General features: G+C 44.1%; 1 protein-coding gene and 1 pseudogene across 1 annotated transcript; one reads left to right on the forward strand and one right to left on the reverse strand.

The window, feature by feature from the left end:
• Positions 1–410: 410 nt before the first annotated feature.
• Positions 411–21,290, reverse strand: LOC134910820 (taste receptor type 2 member 40-like). The gene is made up of 3 exons (XM_063919204.1): positions 21,108–21,290; positions 1,683–1,931; positions 411–1,079 (listed from the first exon to the last, which is right to left on the reverse strand). The coding sequence occupies exons 1-3, from the start codon at positions 21,288–21,290 to the stop codon at positions 411–413; spliced, it is 1,101 nt and encodes a 366-aa protein (XP_063775274.1).
• LOC134912898 (5S ribosomal RNA) lies at positions 15,387–15,505 on the forward strand (annotated as a pseudogene).
• Positions 21,291–22,001: the final 711 nt, after the last annotated feature.

The raw sequence follows: 22,001 nt of genomic DNA on the forward strand, positions 1-22,001 counted from the left end.
ATCTTCTAGAAGCAGCTAGACAAATGTTAAGTAGAATCTGATTGGTTGCTATGGGCAACATCACCAGTTCTAAAAAACTCCCACCTTAGTTAATTTACCCCAATGTGAGCACTTCCCTGCCCAGCTAAAGTAATTGGCCAGGTCACTTACTACACCTGTCGATCATTAACTATAGCCTCACCTCATCTCTCTACAGATAATTGGCCCGTTGCTTCTACAATAAAAATGGGGAACAGTGAGAAAAGAAAATGAATGCGTCCAAATCTGTTTTATCTATTAATCAAACTCAAATATATTAAACACATGTAATGCAGACAATAGTTACACTGCAGCTGTCAAACTGAAAGTCACATTATAGGCTACGATTGCAGAGCAACTTGTAGTCTACATGTGAATCAGCTCAGCTTCTGTTATGTCTTCTGTGCACAGTGCAGAGCAGAACAGAGGGAGCGCTTCAGTTTTGCATGGCTGGATATTAATACAATAGAGTGCAGGCTTGGGTAGGCAGAGATACCAACACTGCACAATAGAACATAGGCTGAGTCTCCTAATTGGAGGCTTAAAAGCAATAAGTGCGAACTTATAAAATACAGAGCATAAAATAAGAGAAAAGAGACCATATTTTTAATTACACTAATGTGGACGTCTAGTTGGGTATTAGTGAACCCGGAATCTTTGTTGCTCATATTCCTGGTGTGTTTTAGAAGCGACACAATCAGAAGACAAATGGCTGCACAGAATATGAGGAACGGTGCGATGGATCCTGCAAAATAGATGATGAACACGTTCACATAATTGGCCTCCACAGTTCCATTCCCAATGCTAGAGCTGTTACTGTCCGGGGAAGAATTCATGTAACGTCCTGGGTACATGCCCCATATGTTGGGCAGACTGGAGAGAAAAGACACCAGCAGTGACGTCAGGAGCAGCCAGGGGACCATCCTGGAGATGTTCATCTTAAGTCTAAGGAATAATCTGTTGCTGTAGTTTGTGATCTTCACGCAGTAGAAGACGCAGAGCACGGTGCCCCACCACAGGCTGCAGAACCCCACAAATATCAATGCAGTGTCATAATGGCCCTCATTCCGAGTTGATCGGTCGCAAGGCGAATTTAGCAGAGTTACACACGCTAAGCCTACGCCTACTGGGAGTGAATCTTAGCATCCTAAAATTGCGACCGATGTATTCGCATTATTGCGATCACAAACTACTTAGCAGTTTTAGAGTAGCTCCACACTTACTCTGCCTGTGCGATCAGTTCAGTGCTTGTCGTTCCTGGATTGACGTCACAAACACACCCAGCGTTCGCTCAGACACTCCCCCGTTTCTCCGGCCACTCCTGCGTTTTTTCCGGAAACGGTAGCGTTTTCAACCACACGCCCCTAAAACGCTGTGTTTCCGCCCAGTAACACCCATTTCCTGTCAATCACACTACGATCGCCGGAGCGAAGAAAAAGCCGTGAGTAAAAATCCTATCTTCATAGCAAAGTTACTTGGCGCAGTCGCAGTGCGAATATTGCGCATGCGCACTAAGCGAAATTTCACTGCGATGCGATGAAAAATAACGAGCGAACAACTCGGAATGAGGGCCAATATACAGAATTCTTTATTCTCATAAATGAGTGAGCGACACTCACTACAATAGTTTCCTTAAGACAGATAATTAGAAGAATGATCCTCACCGCTCCCAGGCTGGCCATGATTATATCACTGGTTCGAATAGTTTGACCCTTTTGCCACCAAATGAGGATCTTTGTCACAACAAATGTGTTGAGGAATAAGCCGATAAAAATCACAGAACAACAAACTGATGACAACAGAATAAAGACTGCAATATTCATGTTATCTTCACAGGGTGTTGTATTAGTCTTAGAGCTTCTGATTTCTTTGTTACTCTCAGGAACTCCCTGGTTTATTGCAGACACTGTGACCTGAACACAGTAAATATTAAATACAGGATTGTTTGCTCTTTGTTTTGCATGTCATTTTGCTACATAACTAGAAATAGCTCACTCCGTGTCATCAGTACATTTGAATGTGGTGAGTGCTCTAGTTTGAATGAAATTCCACACCTTCTGCATCTAGTAGCAATGGGGGTCATTCCGAGTTGTTCGCTAGCTGTTTTCGGTCGCAGCGCAGCGTTCAGGCAAAAAAGCGGGACTTTTGCGTATGTGGCGCAATGCGCACGCGCAACGTTCTTTCACAACAGCCGATGCAGTTTCACAGAAGGTCTAGCGAAGATTTTCAGTCGCACTGCTGGCTGCAGAGTGATTGACATGAAGTGGGGGTTTCTGGGTGTCAACTGACCGTTTTCAGGGAGTGTATAAAAAAACGCAGGCGTGCCAGGAAAAACGCAGGCATGGCTGGGCGAATGCAGGGCCTGTCGGAGGAGCCATTCTAACACTTGCAATAGGGGATACGATGGCTCCTGCCTGGTACCACTCAGCCTGCACTGCAGCAAGTGATGGTGCACCCGGCGCTGCTACTGGCCTGTGAGATGGGATCCACCAGTGATCGCTGATTCTGCATGCTGCTGATGGCTTAATCACAGTGTAGCTGGAGACCTGGCAAAAACGGCAATCTATGTAATTCTGTAAGCCACATGCCTGTGTCATATATATAATGTTCATGCATATAAACACAAACCCACCATATTCATTTTCCTTTTTTTTTTTTTTTTTTTTGAAGGGTGGGGGGAACAAGCTATAACTTGCTTTTGGGCAAATGGGATGAACTTGCGCCACTGGTATGTTGCTAGCAAATAAATGCATAGGTGTTTTGTTCATACAGTATTTTGACCCATCAGGGGACCCCAATTCTCTGCCGTTCCCTACACTAGCATACTTTATAGCCCTCATTCCGAGTTGATTCCTAGCTGCTTTCGGCTCTCATTCCAAATTGATCGCTAGCTGCTTTCGTTAGCAGCGCAGCGATCAGGCAAAAAAAACAGCAAACCTGCGCATGCATATGGGTCGCACTGCACACGCGCGTCGTACTTTCACAAAAGCCGATGCAGTTTCACACAAGGTCTAGCGACGCTTTTCAGTCGCAATGCTGGCCGAAGAGTGATTGACAGGAAGTGGGTGTTTCTGGGTGGTAACTGACCCTTTTTGGGGGAGTGTGTGAAAAAACACAGGCGTGCCAGATAAAAATGCAGGAGTAGCTGGGGAAATGGTGGAGTAGCTGGCTATACGCAAGGCGTGTTTGTGATGTCAAAACAGGAACTAAATAGTCTGAAGTGTTCGCAAGCTAGGAGTAGGTCTCCAGCTACTCTGAAACTGCACAAGGGCCCTCATTCCGAGTTGTTCGCTCGGTAAATTTCATCGCATCGCAGCGATTTTCCGCTTAGTGCGCATGCGCAATGTCCGCACTGCGACTTCGCCAAGTAAATTTTCTAAGAAGTTAGGTATTTTACTCACGGCTTTTTCTTCGCTCAGGCGATCGTCGTGTGATTGACAGGAAGTGGGTGTTTCTGGGCGGAAACATGCCGTTTTATGGGCATGTGGGAAAAAACGCTACCGTTTCTGGGAAAAACGCGGGAGTGGCTGGAGAAACGGAGGAGTGTCTGGGCAAACGCTGGGAGTGTTTATGACGTCAAACCAGGAACGACAAGCACTGAACTGATCACACTGGCAGAGTAAGTCTCGAGCTACTCAGAAACTGCACAGAGATGTCTTATCGCAATATTGCGAATCTTTCGTTCGCAATTTTACTATGCTAAGATTCACTCCCAGTAGGCAGCGGCTTAGCGTGTGCAATGCTGCTAAAAGCAGCTTGCGAGCGAACAACTCGGAATGAGGGACAATCTTTTTTTGTAGCAGATCTGCGATCCTTTCGTTCGCACTTCTGCTAAGCTAAGATACACTCCCAGGGGGCGGCGGCTAAAAGCAGCTAACGAGCGAACAACTCGGAATGAGGGCCTATATACCCAGCACACCATTGCATTGCAGATAAATGCACTCACCTCTCAGGTAAAGAGGGTAACAATTATACAAGGACTAGTTTGTGAGCCACACCCTACTAGGCCTCTTATAGGCCTCACACACTGGGCAATATTACTCAAAGATATGAACGATCTCGTTTATTAATGATCTTGTTCATATATTTGCGCTTGTTCATCGCTGGTGCCCCGTCGGCTGTGCATGCAGGCCAATATGGACGATCTCGTCCATATTTGCCTGCACTTCTATGGAGCCATGTGACGGGAGGAGTGAAGAAACTTCACTCCCCCCATCACTGCCCCCCGCCGCCGGGTCGCCCGTCGGCCGTATCCACCGTCGGGCAGCTCAGCGGTAGATCACTTAATGTGTAGGTCCTTTACTGTATAGCCTTGATTGAAAGCAGCCCAAATTGTACATGGCACTAGTTGCATGGCAGTATTAATGCCATATTTGTTACCAAAACAAAAATACTTTTATTGCCTCTAACAATAATATACTGCACATCTACATACTAACAGCAAATAAAAGCATGCAGATTTTGTTCATGAATTCATCAAAACATTTAAGCTTGCAGCTCATCATCAAGGGACCCCAATTTTCTGCAAGTCTCTACATTAGCATATACGCCTAGCTCACCACTATATTGCAGTTCCATGCACTCATCCAGGGGTGTATCTAGGGGTCTGAGCGCCCCATGAAAAGTAAAGGACTGGCGCCACACACCCACCCATATTTGAAATATCGAAGACGCATGTGCCAAAAAGGGGGCGTGGCAACTCAATAATACTCAAATACGAATTACACCACTCAGTAGCATTCCTTACTAACATAACACAGCACAGTAATGCCCATTGTTGTCCTTAAGTGTAGTGTACCACATCATATACCCCTTATACACATTATGCACAACAATAATAGGACCCCTTATACCATCCAGTACTGGTGCCCCATACACATTATACCACACTACATGAGCCAAAATTCCCATTATGCAACACGGAATGAGCCAAAATTCCCATTATGCAACACAGACTAAGCCAAAATTCACATTACCCCACACAGTATGAGCCAAAATGCACATTACCCCATACAGAATGAGCCAAATTTCACAATACCCCACACAGTATGAGCCAAAATTCACATTTCCGCACACAGTATGAGCCAAAATTCACATTACCCCACCCACATTATCCCACACAGTATGAGACAAAATTCACAGTACCCCACGCAGTATGAGCCAAAATTCACATTACCCCACACAGTATGAGCCAAAATTCAGGGACAGTGACAGCAGGGACATAGGGACAGGGAGAGTGACAGCAGGGATAGTGACAGAGAGCCAGCAGGGACAGTGACAGAGAGAGTGACAGCAGGGAGAGTGACAGCAGAGACAGGGAGAGTGACAGCAGGGACAGAGAGAGTGACAGCAGGGACAGAGAGAGTGACAATAGGGACAGAGAGAGTGACAGCAGTGACAGGGACAGAAAGAGTGAGTACCTGAGCAGCTGATGGGGCTGTGGTCGGCGGCGGTGCAGAGGCTGAAGTCAGCGGTGGTGAGGAGGAGGCCCTGGGCAGTGGTGGTGACCAGGAGAAGGCCCCGGGTGGTGTAGCGGAGGATGACATGGGCAGCGGCGGAGGACATGGGCAGCAGCGGTAAAGAGGAGGAAGCCCGGGCAGCAGCTCTGTGGAGATGGTCTTCAGTCCCTATGACCACGGCATCACCATTTGAAATATATATCAGAGGCAGAACTCTGGGAGGCAACGGAGTCATCTGCCGCCGGGCTCCTGTTCTGAAGGGGGCACCTCTCCTTCCATTCTGTGACACCATTGAATTAAGTTAATTGATATCTGTCCCTGTCTTTTCAGTGGCCGACTTCCTCACTGGTCCCTGCACCTTACAAATCACACCCTTTTTATTACACTGTAGATACACATTTTATAAGGGTCACACCCAAGATTAGAAACCACGACCTATTACACTGGAAGCAGACACCTTACTAGTGGAGCTATTTGCTCCTGTATAGGAAATATGAGAATTGTAACTATATGAAGATACGTCTCTGACAATTACACGTAACTTCATATAGTTAGAATTTTCATGCTTCCTGTACATGAGCGACTAGCTCCATCAGTAAAGTGTCTGCTGTCAGTGTAACAGGTCATGGGTTCTAATCCTGGGAATGACTTCTAAGAATTGTGTGATTTAAAATAAAAGACAATGAAATGTATAAATACAGTATATACATTTTTTTCAGAACACTCCACACACACACACATACACACATACATACACACACACACACACACACACACATATACACACACATACATACATACATACATACATACATACATACATACATTTATTTATCTTAATATAGGAAATAGGGGGGGGGGCACCAATATTTATCTTGCCTCCGGGCAACTGGGACGTACTTCCGCCACTGATAGATATATATATATATATATATATACACAAGAATGGTATCAAGTTGCGCTTGGGATATGAAAAAGCAGCACCTCTAGAAGAATCCCTCGTCAGCAAGGATTCACAAATGATAAATACATACAGAATCTGAGGGCGCTAGTGACTTATTACAGACAATCAATATAGTTTAAAATTTATTCTTAAAATACAATGTATGTCTCTACTTCCTCTTTTCAAATAACATTGTTATCATACAGGATGGATACAACATCAACAGATTTCGATATACACCAATCAAGTTTTGGCTCAATTACAGTACCCAATTCAAATATATACCAATCAGGTTTTAATCAGATGTAGAACCCAACGCGTTTCATCCCTTAGGACTTCTTCAGGGGTATTAGATCAACATAAGTCTGAAACTAATAACTCCAGACGGTATCCATAATAGTGAGATCAAAAAACGCCTAATGGACTCATAGATTGAAACCAGAGAGACAATTCCTTTGACTATTATTTATAAAAACAGTCAAATATTGGTGAAGTAGGTCTATAAAATTAAAACAGACCCATATAATAGGTGTTTTGTACACCACTGGATAGATAAAAGATTTTAGTTGGCCTCAAATCATGTGGTTTGAGTGCTTCAATGCTGCCACCTCTCACAAAGTCCAGTGCATATATATATATATATATACAAGGCAAAAATGGCGGCACTCCCAGTCTTTCTTTGGTAGAAAATTCAGTGTTTTATTGGAACCACGCGTACAACTAAGTATGTGGTTTATGTTCTGTCTTGTCCATGTGGACTTATTTACGTGGGCAAGACAGAACGTCAATTCAAGGAGCGCATGGCGCTTCACAGATTTGCTATTAGAACAGCATTAGAGACGGGGCATAGCGACCAACCTATGGCACGACACTGCCTCCAAGCAAAACATAGTATTGCCAGTATCAGGTCCAAAATAATAGACCATATACCATATGATATACGTGGAGGCAATAGGGGCCAAAAACTCCTACGCTTGGAGAGTAGATGGATATTCCAGTTGGACGCATTGGCACCCAAAGGCCTTAATGAAAAATTAGGATTACAATGCTTTTTATGAGTTTCGCAGCCCTTGAAATATACTGTATAAAAATTTTTTTTTGTGGTATTACAAGGTCTAAATTCAGTAAATGAGTTAGCATTAAGTGAGTCAAGCTATCATACATAAGAGGTTAAGAAATACTTATTTAAAAATAATGGAATAAGTTCCTGGATAGGTTTTTGCCCACAGTATCCTTTATGGTGCATAGCCATTGGATAGAAGCTGCATTATTTATAACATTTTTTTAAAAATAGAAAAAGTAATTTTTTATGTGTTATATAGGGGTGTTACTATTTGCCTTTAAGTATTAATATGATCCACAATTAAGTTTGTCAATATGTTTTTAATTGTAGTAAGAACACGTACTGTTGCTATAGCAACTATACACAGAATTTTGACTTCCACTGGCGGACCTGACCCTATGAGGTCACCGGCACATCGGAGCAGCGTTGAGGCAGCACGAGCACCGGGACGGAAGCGGGAAGCAGACGCACAGCGGAATCGTCTCAGGTAATCACTGGGTTTGCACAGGGGGGTATATATTTGTATGTTTGCACATTGTATTTGTTATCCTGACGACGGGACAGGTTGCCGAAACGTTGAAATTAAACACTGAATTTTCTACTAAAGAAAGACTGGGAGTGCCGCCATTTTTGCCTTGTGTATTGGAGATTTCTTCATGGAGGGCACCCCAAGCAAGTATAATAGATGAGTGCCGGGTGATTTGGAAGTTATATATATATATATATATATATATATTTATATACACAAAACTCAGCAGGTGCTGGCTCTCTCCCATAAGCTCCTAATAACGCACCGGGTGCCCGCATGTGACGGTTTCAATAGATAGGCAGGTGTGTGCGGCACTCACGGCGACTTTCAATAAGCAGACTTTAGACAGCAAGAAGTTAGCAACGTTTCAATGCTTTAAGCATGGAAACGTTGCTAACTTCTTGCTGTCTAAAGTCTGCTTATTGAAAGTCGCCGTGATTGCCGCACACACCTGCCTATCTATATATATATATATATATATATATATATATATTAGAGATGAGCGGGTTCGGTTTCTCTGAATCCGAACCCGCCAGAACTTCATGTTTTTTTTCACGAGTCCGAGCGACTCGGATCTTCCCGCCTTGCTCGGTTAACCCGAGCGCGCCCGAACGTCATCATGACGCTGTCGGATTCTCGCGAGGCTCGGATTCTATCGCGAGACTCGGATTCTATATAAGGAGCCGCGCGTCGCCGCCATTTTCACACGTGCATTGAGATTGATAGGGAGAGGACGTGGCTGGCGTCCTCTCCGTTTAGACACTTGATTTACTAATTTTGGGGAGCATTAGGAGTACTCAGTAGTGTACAGTGCAGAGTTTTGCTGATAGTGACCAGTGACCACCACTTTTATTTATAATCCGTTCTCTGCCTGAAAAAAGCGATACACAGCACACAGTGACTCAGTCACATACATACCATATCTGTGTGCACTGCTCAGGCTCAGGCCAGTGTGCTGCATCATCTATATATATTATATATCTGTCTGACTGCTCAGCTCACACAGCTTATAATTGTGGGGGAGACTGGGGAGCACTACTGCAGTGCCAGTTATAGGTTATAGCAGGAGCCAGGAGTACATAATATTATATTAAAATTAAACAGTGCACACTTTTGCTGCAGGAGTGCCACTGCCAGTGTGACTAGTGACCAGTGACCTGACCACCAGTATATAATATTAGTAGTATACTATCTCTTTATCAACCAGTCTATATTAGCAGCAGACACAGTACAGTGCGGTAGTTCACGGCTGTGGCTACCTCTGTGTCGGCACTCGGCAGCCCGTCCATAATTGTATATACCAGTGACCTAACCGTGGTTTTTTTTTCTTTCTTTATACATACATACTAGTTACGAGTATACTATCTCTTTATCAACCAGTCTATATATTAGCAGCAGACACAGTACAGTGCGGTAGTTCACGGCTGTGGCTACCTCTGTGTCGGCACTCGGCAGCCCGTCCATAATTGTATATACCAGTGACCTAACCGTGGTTTTTTTTTCTTTCTTTATACATACATACTAGTTACGAGTATACTATCTCTTTATCAACCAGTCTATATATTAGCAGCAGACACAGTACAGTGCGGTAGTTCACGGCTGTGGCTACCTCTGTGTCGGCACTCGGCAGCCCGTCCATAATTGTATACTAGTATCCAATCCATCCATCTCCATTGTTTACCTGAGGTGCCTTTTAGTTGTGCCTATTAAAATATGGAGAACAAAAATGTTGAGGTTCCAAAATTAGGGAAAGATCAAGATCCACTTCCACCTCGTGCTGAAGCTGCTGCCACTAGTCATGGCCGAGACGATGAAATGCCAGCAACGTCGTCTGCCAAGGCCGATGCCCAATGTCATAGTACAGAGCATGTCAAATCCAAAACACCAAATATCAGTAAAAAGCCTCTTTTTTTCTTTGCGTCATGTGCTGTTTGGGGAGGGTTTTTTGGAAGGGACATCCTGCGTGACACTGCAGTGCCACTCCTAGATGGGCCCGGTGTTTGTGTCGGCCACTAGGGTCGCTAATCTTACTCACACAGCTACCTCATTGCGCCTCTTTTTTTCTTTGCGTCATGTGCTGTTTGGGGTGGGTTTTTTGGAAGGGCCATCCTGCGTGACACTGCAGTGCCACTCCTAGATGGGCCCGGTGTTTGTGTCGGCCACTAGGGTCGCTAATCTTACTCACACAGCTACCTCATTGCGCCTCTTTTTTTCTTTGCGTCATGTGCTGTTTGGGGAGGGTTTTTTGGAAGGGACATCCTGCGTGACACTGCAGTGCCACTCCTAGATGGGCCCGGTGTTTGTGTCGGCCACTAGGGTCGCTTATCTTACTCACACAGCGACCTCGGTGCAAATTTTAGGACTAAAAATAATATTGTGAGGTGTGAGGTATTCAGAATAGACTGAAAATGAGTGTAAATTATGGTTTTTGAGGTTAATAATACTTTGGGATCAAAATGACCCCCAAATTCTATGATTTAAGCTGTTTTTTAGTGTTTTTGGAAAAAAACACCCGAATCCAAAACACACCCGAATCCGACAAAAATAATTCGGTGAGGTTTTGCCAAAACGCGTTCGAACCCAAAACACGGCCGCGGAACCGAACCCAAAACCAAAACACAAAACCCGAAAAATTTCAGGCGCTCATCTCTAATATATATATATATACACATACACACACATACCTTTTTATGTGTTTAAATTCAATAATCATACAAAAACAACCCTTTTTTAGCACTATTAAAGAGGACAAATACATGCTGCCTGGATTGATATTGATTAAAATGTTTTGTACTCAAAGAGGAGCCATTATATTTTGTCAATATAGAAAGTTGTAAATGTTAACACATCTGTTTAGTCTCTGGTAAATGTGTGCTAGAGTGATAGGATAGCTCCATTCAACAAGTGAGGTATTGCTGGCAGTTCTCTGGGAGCATTACATGCTGACTTTATTATACTCAATCTGTATGTTTTGTGGCAACTCTGGAACAATGTGCATGTTCAGTTTAATTGTGAAGGCACAACTTTGTAGAATATAATTATACCCCTCCCCTCCCCCGTTAGTTCCTCACCCGCACTGACGCCCTGGACCATAGCAGGAAGCCGCAGCACCGGCAGTCACTGTAATTGGCGCCGGGGTCCGACACCGCGCTACAATCAAGAAACTACACCTTACCAGCAGCCCTTTCTGCAGTGACCTCCCGGCAGCAAGGGCTGCTGGGAGCTGTAGTTTCTTGATTTTAGCTCGGTGTCGGACCCCGGCACCAATTACAGTGACTGCCACTGCTGCAGCTTCCTGCTATGGTCTTCAGTGCGGCCAGCCTGCCAGGTGTCAGTTCGGGGAGACGAACTACCAGGGAGTGGGGGGAGACACACTTTGGGGGGCCGGAGTGGACAGTTGTTGACATTAATATTAAATCTACCTACTGGCCGCGGGTGGCGCTGCTGGGTGGTGCCCCTCCTTGGCTGGCGCCCCTGGCGAGTGCCATCCTTGGCAATAGGTAGATACGCCCCTGCACTCATCTCTCAGATGCAGAAGGTATCATCTCTATAAGGGGCAGCTTGTGAGCTGGGCCTTGAATATTTTTCAACTGACATACAGTATAAGGCCTAATTCAGACCTGATCACTGGGAAGTGATTTTTGCAGCCCTGTGATCAGATAGTCACCCCCTGGCTGTGCAAGTGTGCGGACACATGTGTAGCAGAGCTGTACAAACTGATTTTGTGCAGTCTCTGCGCAGCTCAGGATTTACTCAGCCGCTGCGATCACATCAGCCTGTCCGGGACCGGAGCTGACATAAGTTACCCTCCCTGGAAACATCTGGACACGCCTGCTTTTTTCCAGACACTCCCTGAAAACAGTCAGTTGCCACCCACAAACGCCCTCCTCCTGTCAATCTCCTTCCGATCGCCTATGCGATAGCTTTTTTCACACCATCCCATCGCTATTCACCAATGCCCGGTGCAGTCGTCTGATGCGCCTGCGCATTGCGGTGCATACACATGCGCAGATCAGACCTGATCTCAGGCTGTGAGAAAACGCAGCCTAGCGATCAGGTCTCAATCATCCCCATAGATTTCACATAATGTATATTTCCACGTGCCTGTTTTTAGAGCACGAGCAGGATCTACACTGCAAAAGGGTTTATTTCAACGATGCATCAGCCTAGAGTTACATATGCAAGGAATGTAAGATATTGATGCAACGATAGGAATGGGTGAGTAAGAGAGATTAAGGGAAGGGTAGAAAAAGGCAAAGAAATGAGGGGAAAGCAGAGGATGGGAAAGGTCAATGATCTAGCAGAGACCTCTTTAAGGATATTTGAAAAAGTGCATAATTCATAGGTATTAGTGAAAAATAGAATCAAGAAGGTTTCAAGACTTCCACAGTTGCTCAAACCTGCAAAGTATCCCCATAATAGGTTGTAGGATTTCAACCCAAGGATTATACATTCAGAGCCGTAACTAGGTGCCCTGGCCATAAATACAATTGGCAACCCCACACCCCTATTTTACCAAAAGGGACATAAGGCACATGCCTCATGGGTGTCACATCCCGGAGTCTTACCGGGGAATTGGTGCCGCGGGGACTGCCGCTCCGGTGGTGGGCATGCAGCGGTGGGGCTGGGCTGCTGCAGCGGGTCCATCTGCAGCTGTAAAGGGCTGCTGCTGCTGGTCCATTCATGGAGGATAGAGGCTGCTACAGCAAACTCGGTTGCACAGGGTGTAACTTCTGGAGAGGCCAGGGGGCGTCCAGGTTCTATGTGCACTATTGCTGTGTCTGTTACACAGGGCTGCCATGTTGTAGACCAAAGTTATGAGCCAATAGCACAGGCTCATTGTGTCTAGCCAATCCAGGGAAATCTCTCCTCATAAAAGGGAGCTGGCTCAGAATATGGGTGCCAGTGCTTCAAGTTACTACTCAGGTGTAGGTACTCCAGCTCTGTGCTCCCAGGCTTCTCCGGTACCTTGGTTACTCTCCAACATTGCTCTACCTCTGTTCTTTCAGTTGCTGTAGTCCCGCCATTTCTAACCTGCTACCACCTGAAGGGGCACTCCCGGTAACCCTGATCCCTTGAGGATCTTTGGTCTCAGACAGTTACCGTGTTCTTCAGCCTCGTCTTTCAAACCACAGCTCATAGTTTCCAGTTAATTATCTTCAGTGCTCTTCAGCCTCGTCTTTCAAACCACAGCTCACAGTCTCCAGTTCATTATCTTCAGTGATCTTCAGCCTCATCTTTCAAACCACATCTCAAAGTCTCCAGTTCATTATCTTCAGTGCTCTTCAGGCTCATCTTTAAAACCACATCTCACAGTCTCCAGTTCATTATCTTCAGTGCTCTTCAGCCTCGTCTTTCAAGCCACAATTCACAGCTCACAGCTAATTTTCTTCAGTGTTCTTCAACCTCGTCTTTCAAGCCACAGTTCACAGCTCACAGTTCATTATCTTCAGTGCTCTTCTTGTCTCAAGTCCCCTTATTCAGCTGCTCCTATCCCATGACAAAGAATTACATCCAGCCTCCTCATCTTCTCCACTCACAAGTGTTCACTTACTCAGGCAAACCTCAGTCACCGGATCTTCATACCAAGCCAAACGTGACAATGGGGATATATTGTACATACACATTTATAGAGCCCTGCAAGAAAATGGATTTGGATGCAAATTAATTTTATATCAAATTCATCCACTTAACTTGAGAGCTTAAAGTTATTCAGTTACAATACCCTTTATTAAACAACACATTTCAATATACTACCATACGCAGGCTTCAAGCCCATAACCTGTTGCATTTCAGTCAAACACCCTACTCATTGAGCTATTTAATCCAATCATTTGCAGCCACACTCTGCAGAGATCTGCTCAGCTGCAATGCTAATAATTTTTTCACAAAGTGTGAGCTTAAAATAGTTAGACCTCTCTAGATTTCTATGCAAGGACAAGTAGCTCAGTGAACAGAGTGTCTGATTGCAAAGCCACAAGTAATGGGTTTGAATCCGGAGTATGTCAACATTTTGTTCATGAATGTTGTATAGATATTAACAATGGAAGTGGTGGAGAAAAGAGGTTGGAGTGGTCAGGAGAAGCTTGGTTTCAAAGCTACAAGTGAAATTAATTAAAACAGGTGTCGTGGACACCCACAAGGGGGAATAGCCCCTTAGGGCCGGGATTCCGGCTGTCGTTATTGTCAGTAGTCTGGATTCCAATGTTGGTAACCTGACTCCTGGGATCCTGACTGCAAATTAACTGCATCCCATATATATAGTATATATATATATATATATATATATATATATATATAGCTTTAGAAAGGAGGGACCTTCTAAAGTACAAACCTAAGGACACCAAGGAGGAAACAGTCAAGTTTATTACTACGTACAGTAGACATGAGAACCTTATCAAGGATGTCCTCAAGAAACATTGGAACATATTGCTTATGGACCCTATACTAAAAGACTACCTCACTAAAGAGCCCAAGATGGTCTTTCGCAAATCCCGGAGTTTAAAAGACCTAATAGCCCCAAGTATGCTGAGGAATCCAGAAGTTGTAAGCATTATGCCTAAATGTGTAGGAAGCGTCAAATGTGGTCGGTGCAATATTTGTAGATATCTCCATCCGAACAGGAAATCATTCCACAATATTAAAACTAATAGGGAATATCGGATTAAACAATTCATCAATTGCAATAACCCATCAGTGATATACCTTCTGGAGTGTCCATGCAAAATAAAATACATTGGGAAAACCAAGAGACCCCTTAAAATACGCATCCAGGAACACATCAGGAATATCAAGAACAAAGTCCTCACCCATGCAATATCCAAACACTTCAACCTTTGTCACAACTCGGATCCAGAGGCACTAACATACAAAGGTATTGAACTGGTAGCGCTAGGAGATAGAGGAGGAGACCTTTCGAATCCTCTTTCCTGGAGGGAGATGTATTGGATATAAGAACTGAATACGCTTCATCCGGATGGCTGAGATACGAAGGATATGAGATAGCACCGTTCCTGTGATGTAAGAAATCCCTCATCTCACGTTTTACTCCTGCCTCTCAAAATCCCTTTTTCCGCACGAACACTGTACTGATCACTTTTATTTGGGCCGATCTTAGAAGTTGAATAACAACTCGACCTGGCCAGTACCTGGTTGAGAGAACCCCAGGGAATACCAGGAGCGCAGTGAATATAGTGGGAACTGTCCTAGCTATCAGGGCACTGATACGCTAAAACTCACACTCTCTCTCATTAGTAGCTTGTATACTTCTTAGACTCTTTTTGCTGTTTTTTATTATTATATCCTCCTTGCCTTTTGGGAATTCCTATTGGTGTCCATTGTTTTGAGAGACCCCGTCTCTAACCCAGCCCTAAACATTACAACCACACCTCCTTGGGGACGCCCAACACCGTCCGATCTTGGAAGCTAAGCAAGGCTGGGCTCGGTCAGTACAAGGTTGGGAGACCTCCTTGGGAGACCGGGTGTTGTAAATCCGGAGGCGCTAAGGGAATAGATTGGGATATCTCAGAAACTAATGGATGATGTCTTGTCCACATCACATACGGCACTTACTTCACCATGCTTACCTAAGCAATACTCACTGTTCCCACTTTTTCTCGCAGGATTATCATTCAGTCCCATCCAACTCCCTTTTTTGTATATTTCCATAATATGTCCCATAGTGGCATTATCCATCTACTTTAATTATTATCCGTCTGCACTTTTATCAATGCCGTACATATTTTGTTATGAAACTTTTACAAATGGCCCGCTATCCCCATCTATTTATTTGCTTTTTTCTCTTTTTTCTTTTTTTCTTTTTTTCATGTATCCCCGGGGAGATGCACCATCAATATGCAAATTACTCCAAAGGTGCACGCATCCTTAACCTTTGCAGTGCGCATTAAAACAGAGAATTACACAGACCGCAGCATATGTATTCTACCCGCGGCAGGACTATGACTCTATGCTAGGGGTGGGCAAAATACGGCTCGCGGGCCGGATGTGGCCCGCGAACCGATCCTGCCCGGCCCGCTGCCTCCCACCTGCGTGCAATGACAAGCGGGCCGTCAGGGCCGCTTGTCATTGTCCCGGCCAGCTTCCAACCTAGGTCACCGGCAGTGGCTGAGAACTGATGCCTGCGGCAGCGCGGCTCTATTAGCCGCAGCCTGCACTATCGTCTGGATGTACTAAGGTCCGGCTGACCTTTCCCCCTCCCCAATGTAGACAGCGCTGGCATGGAGCTGCTACTGTGTGCTGTGCTGGGGAGAGGCAGCTGCAACAGTGTCCTCTCTCTCCCTGCTTGACGTGCGGGGGAGCGGGGGAGGTGAGCGATTTAGTCTGCCAATTCCCCCAAGCAGCCATCCCCGCCGCCACCTGCTGCTCAACCAGCACCACTACCCTCCCTCTTGTCCAGTGTGTCTGCCCGCTCCGCGGCTGCACAGAAACATTACTTTTTAAATATTTTCAAAGGAGGGGGCTGGCCACACATCACTGCATTGGCCATGCCCCCTTATATTACCTGGTCCCTTCACAGTTGTCAGTGCCCCTGGCACCATTAACACTGGTCTGTACCCGACAAGTTGCGGGATAATGTGCGTGTCGTACAGTACTTCCCGCCCATATGTGATCTTTCCCCCCTGCTCCCTGTCAGCGCAGCTCCTCCTCCCCCTGCTACCAGCCAGGCAAAGCTCCGCCTCTGAGACAGGGGGAAGGACTGCTTTGCCGTGTGGAGAGTGGTGGGCTCTCAGTAGCAGGGGTCTTTTTCGGGGCATGTGTCCTGGGCCCCGCTCCTCGAAGTGAGCCACCGAGCCCGAAGCGTGGCGAGCGTACTTTTCGGGTACCCTGTTCGGTCATAGCTCCTCCCCCTGGTGACGGGTCTCCTCCCCTAGGTACGTCAGAAGGTTCCTTCTCCCACTCCGATATGGAATCAACCATCCCTGATTATCAGAAGGAAGGAATAAGGAGGAAGTAGTGTCCCTGCAGGGGGCGGGGCTACCCAGCATGGAGCACAACCCTGATGCTCCTGCACTTTATCATGCATGGCAGCTACGTAGGAAGATGGACTTCCAAAGCAATCAAAGATTTCATGCAGTGACAGTCTTTAATTTAAGGTATGAGGGAGCATAAATTATATTATGTCTGTGTAACTGTGTATGATAATGTGCCTGTAACTTTGTGTATGTGTCTGTATATGTCTCTGTGTAACTCTATATGTGTCTGTAGCTCTGTATATATGTCTGTGTAACTATGTATATGTAGCTCTGTGTATGTGTTGGATGAGTATGATTCACCGCCGCTTGGGATCCCGTCGGTCAAAATACCGACGCTGGGATCCCGATATTTCAAAACTGACAAGGGTGAGTAAGGGGTGTTCTTCCTTCTCCCCAACCCCCTAACCCTCCCTCCCCACAACCTAACCCTAACCTCCTCCCTTGGTGCCTAGCCCTAACCACGCCCCATGACTGCCTAAACCGAGGCCCCTTCCCCCCCGCAGCCTAACCCAAACCCTCCCCCCAACAGTGTGTAAAGGGAGCTCTACCTGCCGTAATGTGTAAAAGAGAGCTCTACCTGCTGTAATGTGAAAAAGGGAGCTCTACCTGCTGTAATGTGTAAAAGAGAGCTCTACCTGCTCTAATGTGTAAAAGAGAGCTCTACCTGCCGTAATGTGTAAAAGGGGTCTCTACCTTTCGTAATGTGTAAAAGAGAGCTCTACCTGCTGTAATGTGTAAAAGAGAGCTCTACCTGCCGTAATGTGTAAAAGGGGTCTCTACCTTCCGTAATGTGTAAAAGAGAGCTCTACCTGCTGTAATGTTTAAAAGAGAGCTCTACCTGCCGTAATGTGTAAAAGAGAGCTCTACCTGCTGTAATGTGTAAAAGAGAGCTCTACCTGCTGTAATGTGTAAAAGAGAGCTCTACCTGCCGTAATGTGTAAAAGGGGTCTCTACCTTCCGTAATGTGTAAAAGAGAGCTCTACCTGCTGTAATGTGTAAAAGAGAGCTCTACCTGCTCTAATGTGTAAAAGAGAGCTCTACCTGCCGTAATGTGTAAAAGGGGTCTCTACCTTTCGTAATGTGTAAAAGAGAGCTCTACCTGCTGTAATGTGTAAAAGAGAGCTCTACCTGCCGTAATGTGTAAAAGGGGTCTCTACCTTCCGTAATGTGTAAAAGAGAGCTCTACCTGCTGTAATGTTTAAAAGAGAGCTCTACCTGCCGTAATGTGTAAAAGAGAGCTCTACCTGCTGTAATGTGTAAAAGAGAGCTCTACCTGCTGTAATGTGTAAAAGAGAGCTCTACCTGCCGTAATGTGTAAAAGGGGTCTCTACCTCCCGTAATGTGTAAAAGGGAGCTCTACCTGCTGTAATGTAAAAGGGGGCTCTACCTGGTGTAATGTGTGTAAGTGGTGCTACTGTGTGGCGTAATTTAAATAAGGAAGACTATTGTGCAGCCTAATATGAATCTGTATGATTTTTTGGTCACGCCCCTTCCACACGAAGCCACGTCCCTATATTTTTGGCGCATGGAGGGGGTGGGGCTGCTATTCTGTGTGCGGCCCTCGAATACTGACAGGAAAGTGTCAAGTGGCCCCTCTGCTGAAATAATTGCCCACCCCTGCTCTATGCCCTTTTGGATAACCAAAAAGATGTCCGCCGCACACGGAAGTGACAGCAAACAGAGATCTCTACCGCATTGTGCCCAGTCGGCGCATGCGCATAACGGATCTAATGCCGCCGGAAGTGGGGAGGAAGTGGGGCGGATATGACGATCCACACAGTCCGGACCGGAAGTTGACGGACTCACCCGTTTTTTATGTCTTTCCAGCTCTAGCAGGTCTCGTTTTGAATAATGAACATAACAGCAGGTTTCCTTATTGTATTAGTTTCACATTTATTTGCGTATACATGCACTTTGATTATATGACAGCAATCTATCAATTAACAAACAGGAAGTGATGTTGACAACACCTCCCCCAGTTATGAGGTATAAATATGTTCTGTCTCTAGCCTCTCACCACCCCTTGATGAAGTCCATGAGGGATGAAACGTGTTGGGTGCTACTCTGATTTTACCTCAACCACTGAAGTTAAGCTACCTCTCCCCCTCTTTTTACCTTTTATCCTGTGTATTTTATACCTTATTTTTCATGTTTTTATGTACTTTTTTTTATTAATTTTGGCATATGTGTTTCTGATTTTTTTTTAGCTTTGCCTTTGCTTTTTATACTATACTTTTTGACTAGGCTGCATCTTTGAAAATTGTTATTATCTTACATATTATCCCTTTTTAGTTCTTTGTCTTCTGAAATTAAATTTTATGTTTTTATAGCACCTGGTTTTTACACTATTAATTCGACACCTTCGGTCGCTTGCAAATACCTCATCCCCCTGCACCATTTTCAAAGTTTTAGGCATATATACCAGTGCCTATATATGTTTTTGAGGTTCCTAAACTGACACCCTAATAGTCTGGAGGGAGTGTCCACCAGATTATGTTCTGGTAATTATTTCAGAACACATATTTCCTAATACTGTCGTTTATACCTTAGATACTACATCTGTGGCGCTGCTAGCTTATTTTGTACACATATATATATATATATATATATATATATATATATATATAGTGGAGGGATAAGGGTACCGGCGACTATTGTTGTGTAAATGTGCAAAAAGTTAGTGTTAAAATCTTACGATTCATGAGCCAAAAAATATAAAATCGAACAAACAGTTTTAATAGTACATATATATATATATGTATATAAAAGGTCATAAGATATCAAAATCAGGTAAAAAGGTAAAAGGTAGAAAGGTAAAAACTTAGCTTTTTCAAAATAGGCAAGGGGGTCACTACAGGGAACCCTACGCGTTTAGTCACATCAGACTTCTTCAAAGGGCAGGGACAGAGTGAGATAGCATGCCTATTTATAGCCCTAGCAGTCAATGTTGTGGGTGTGTGATGACATCATAGATCACGTGACCAATAGAAAATCATTCAAAGGTATTTTAGCATAAGAAAATACAGGACATTTCATTACAGTCTGGCCCCAGGTGGTATGGGTCACAGTAGCCATTAAGTGGTGGAAAACGAGTGTTTATAGTTAATAGAATTGTTCAGAGAGGCTTTAAAACAGTGAATTGCGGCACTTCTGCCACACTTACGGTGACGGAGGTAGCGCGTCATGTGACCTCGGATACTTCCGCTACACTTCCGGTTCGTTCGTTTTCCACCACTTAATGGCTACTGTGACCCATACTACCTGGGGCCAGACTGTAATGAATTGTCCTGTATTTTCTTATGCTAAAACACCTTTAAATGATTTTCTATTGGTCACGTGATCTATGATGTCATCACACACCCACAACATTGACTGCTAGGGCTATAAATAGGCATGCTATCTCACTCTGTCCCTACCCTTTGAAGAAGTCTGATGTGACAAAACGCGTTGGGTTCCCTGTAGTGACCCCCTTGCCTATTTTGAAAAAGAAAAGTTTTTACCTTTCTACCTTTTACCTTTTTACATGATTTTGATATCTTATGACCTTTTATATATCTTATCTATATGTACTATTAAAACTGTTTGTTCGATTTTATATTTTTTGGCTCATGAATCGTAAGCTTTTAACACTAACCTTTTGCACATTTACACAACAATAGTCGCCGGTACCCTTATCCCTCCACTATATATCTCTCTGGCAGCACCGTACTAGGGTTGCATTCTTAAGGGGTGGCTGACACCTCTAACAAGGTGGTTGTGTTTTTAATATCTTTTTATTACATTATATATATAAAGTTACTACTGAGACTATACCCCACAAGTGGCGCTGTATCACCCATAGCAATATATATATATATATATATGTTTACATTTTTTCCAACAAAACTTGCTTTGTCTTTTATATATATATATATATATATATATATTTAATATTAAAATATATGTAACCAGGGCTTACTGTGGGTCTTCTGGTTAACTTTGGCTAGGGTTATCAAATATTTTTGTTGGTGCCTCCACCCAATCCTCCACAGATTTGTGTGGTTTTGGATCCACCAGGAGTAGCATTTCTTTATATTAGCTGCTAGTCTTGTTCTCTGTCTACCTGCACTAGTTGGTCTTGCAGTTGTCTGATAATATCAACCTGGTCCTGGCGTTGCATTGTTTCAGTTGTGCCTAAAAGATAAGACATCTCTATCACCTGGGATTCCAAAGAATGCATTCTTTCCTCTTCTTGCAGGAATCCCTGTTTATGATATTCCACTTTCTCTTTCTGTCTGTCTGTCATTCTTCTGGAAGCAGGATTTCAGTTCTTGCTTTAATCCACAAAGCTGCTTGTACAATTATTTATTTTGAACTATTAATTTAAGGTTTTCATGTGGACTTTTTTAAGTTAAATCTGCAGATCAGTCCCCTCACATCTTTTCTACCAAGTCACTTCTTCCTGATAAAAGTTTTAATCCCATTAATATGGTTCAGCTATATACCTACTGTGTGTTCCATTATCTCTGCCATGTAGCTTGATCCATTTGGTCTATCCCCTAATAGCTCTTCATGTTCTTTCAGGTCCATAGATATTATTTCCATAACTTCAATAATTTTCTGTTCTCTAGTGTCTATGTCCTTTTCCCTAACTTCACTTGATGTTTATGCCAATCCTCTTTCTATGACTCTTTTAAACCATCATGTATGATTATGTCAATATGAGAACTGGGTCCAGTATTTAACCTCTCCTTGCCTTTCTTATTAGTTTCTTTATCATTATATTTTATCTTCATGTCAGTTGATGTGGCAGTTTCTAATTCCTTTGGAAACTCTCTTGTTATTGGTGAGCTGTCTTGTCTTCTACTTTCTCACCAACCTTTCTGGAAACCACACATTTAGCTATTACTTCCTTTACATTTGTATCATTATTTTGGTTGTCCAGTCTAAATGTAACTGCCTTTGCCTTGGCATCTTTATTTATCTTATTAGTCCCTACTGCTACCTTTTTTAACTC

This window comes from Pseudophryne corroboree, chromosome 4, assembly GCF_028390025.1.
Source record: "Pseudophryne corroboree isolate aPseCor3 chromosome 4, aPseCor3.hap2, whole genome shotgun sequence".
Classification (NCBI taxonomy): Eukaryota; Metazoa; Chordata; class Amphibia; order Anura; family Myobatrachidae; genus Pseudophryne; species Pseudophryne corroboree.

Coding starts and splice junctions, on each gene's coding strand:
- LOC134910820 (XM_063919204.1), bottom strand. CDS start 21,290: ATGACAGACAGACAGAAAGAGAAAGTGGAATATCATAAACAGGGATTC. Junction 1,932..21,107: donor TGCAAGACCAACTAGTGCAG/GTAGACAGAGAA, acceptor TACTGTGTTCAG/GTCACAGTGTCTGCAATAAA. Junction 1,080..1,682: donor TCATGGCCAGCCTGGGAGCG/GTGAGGATCATT, acceptor ACTCGGAATGAG/GGCCATTATGACACTGCATT.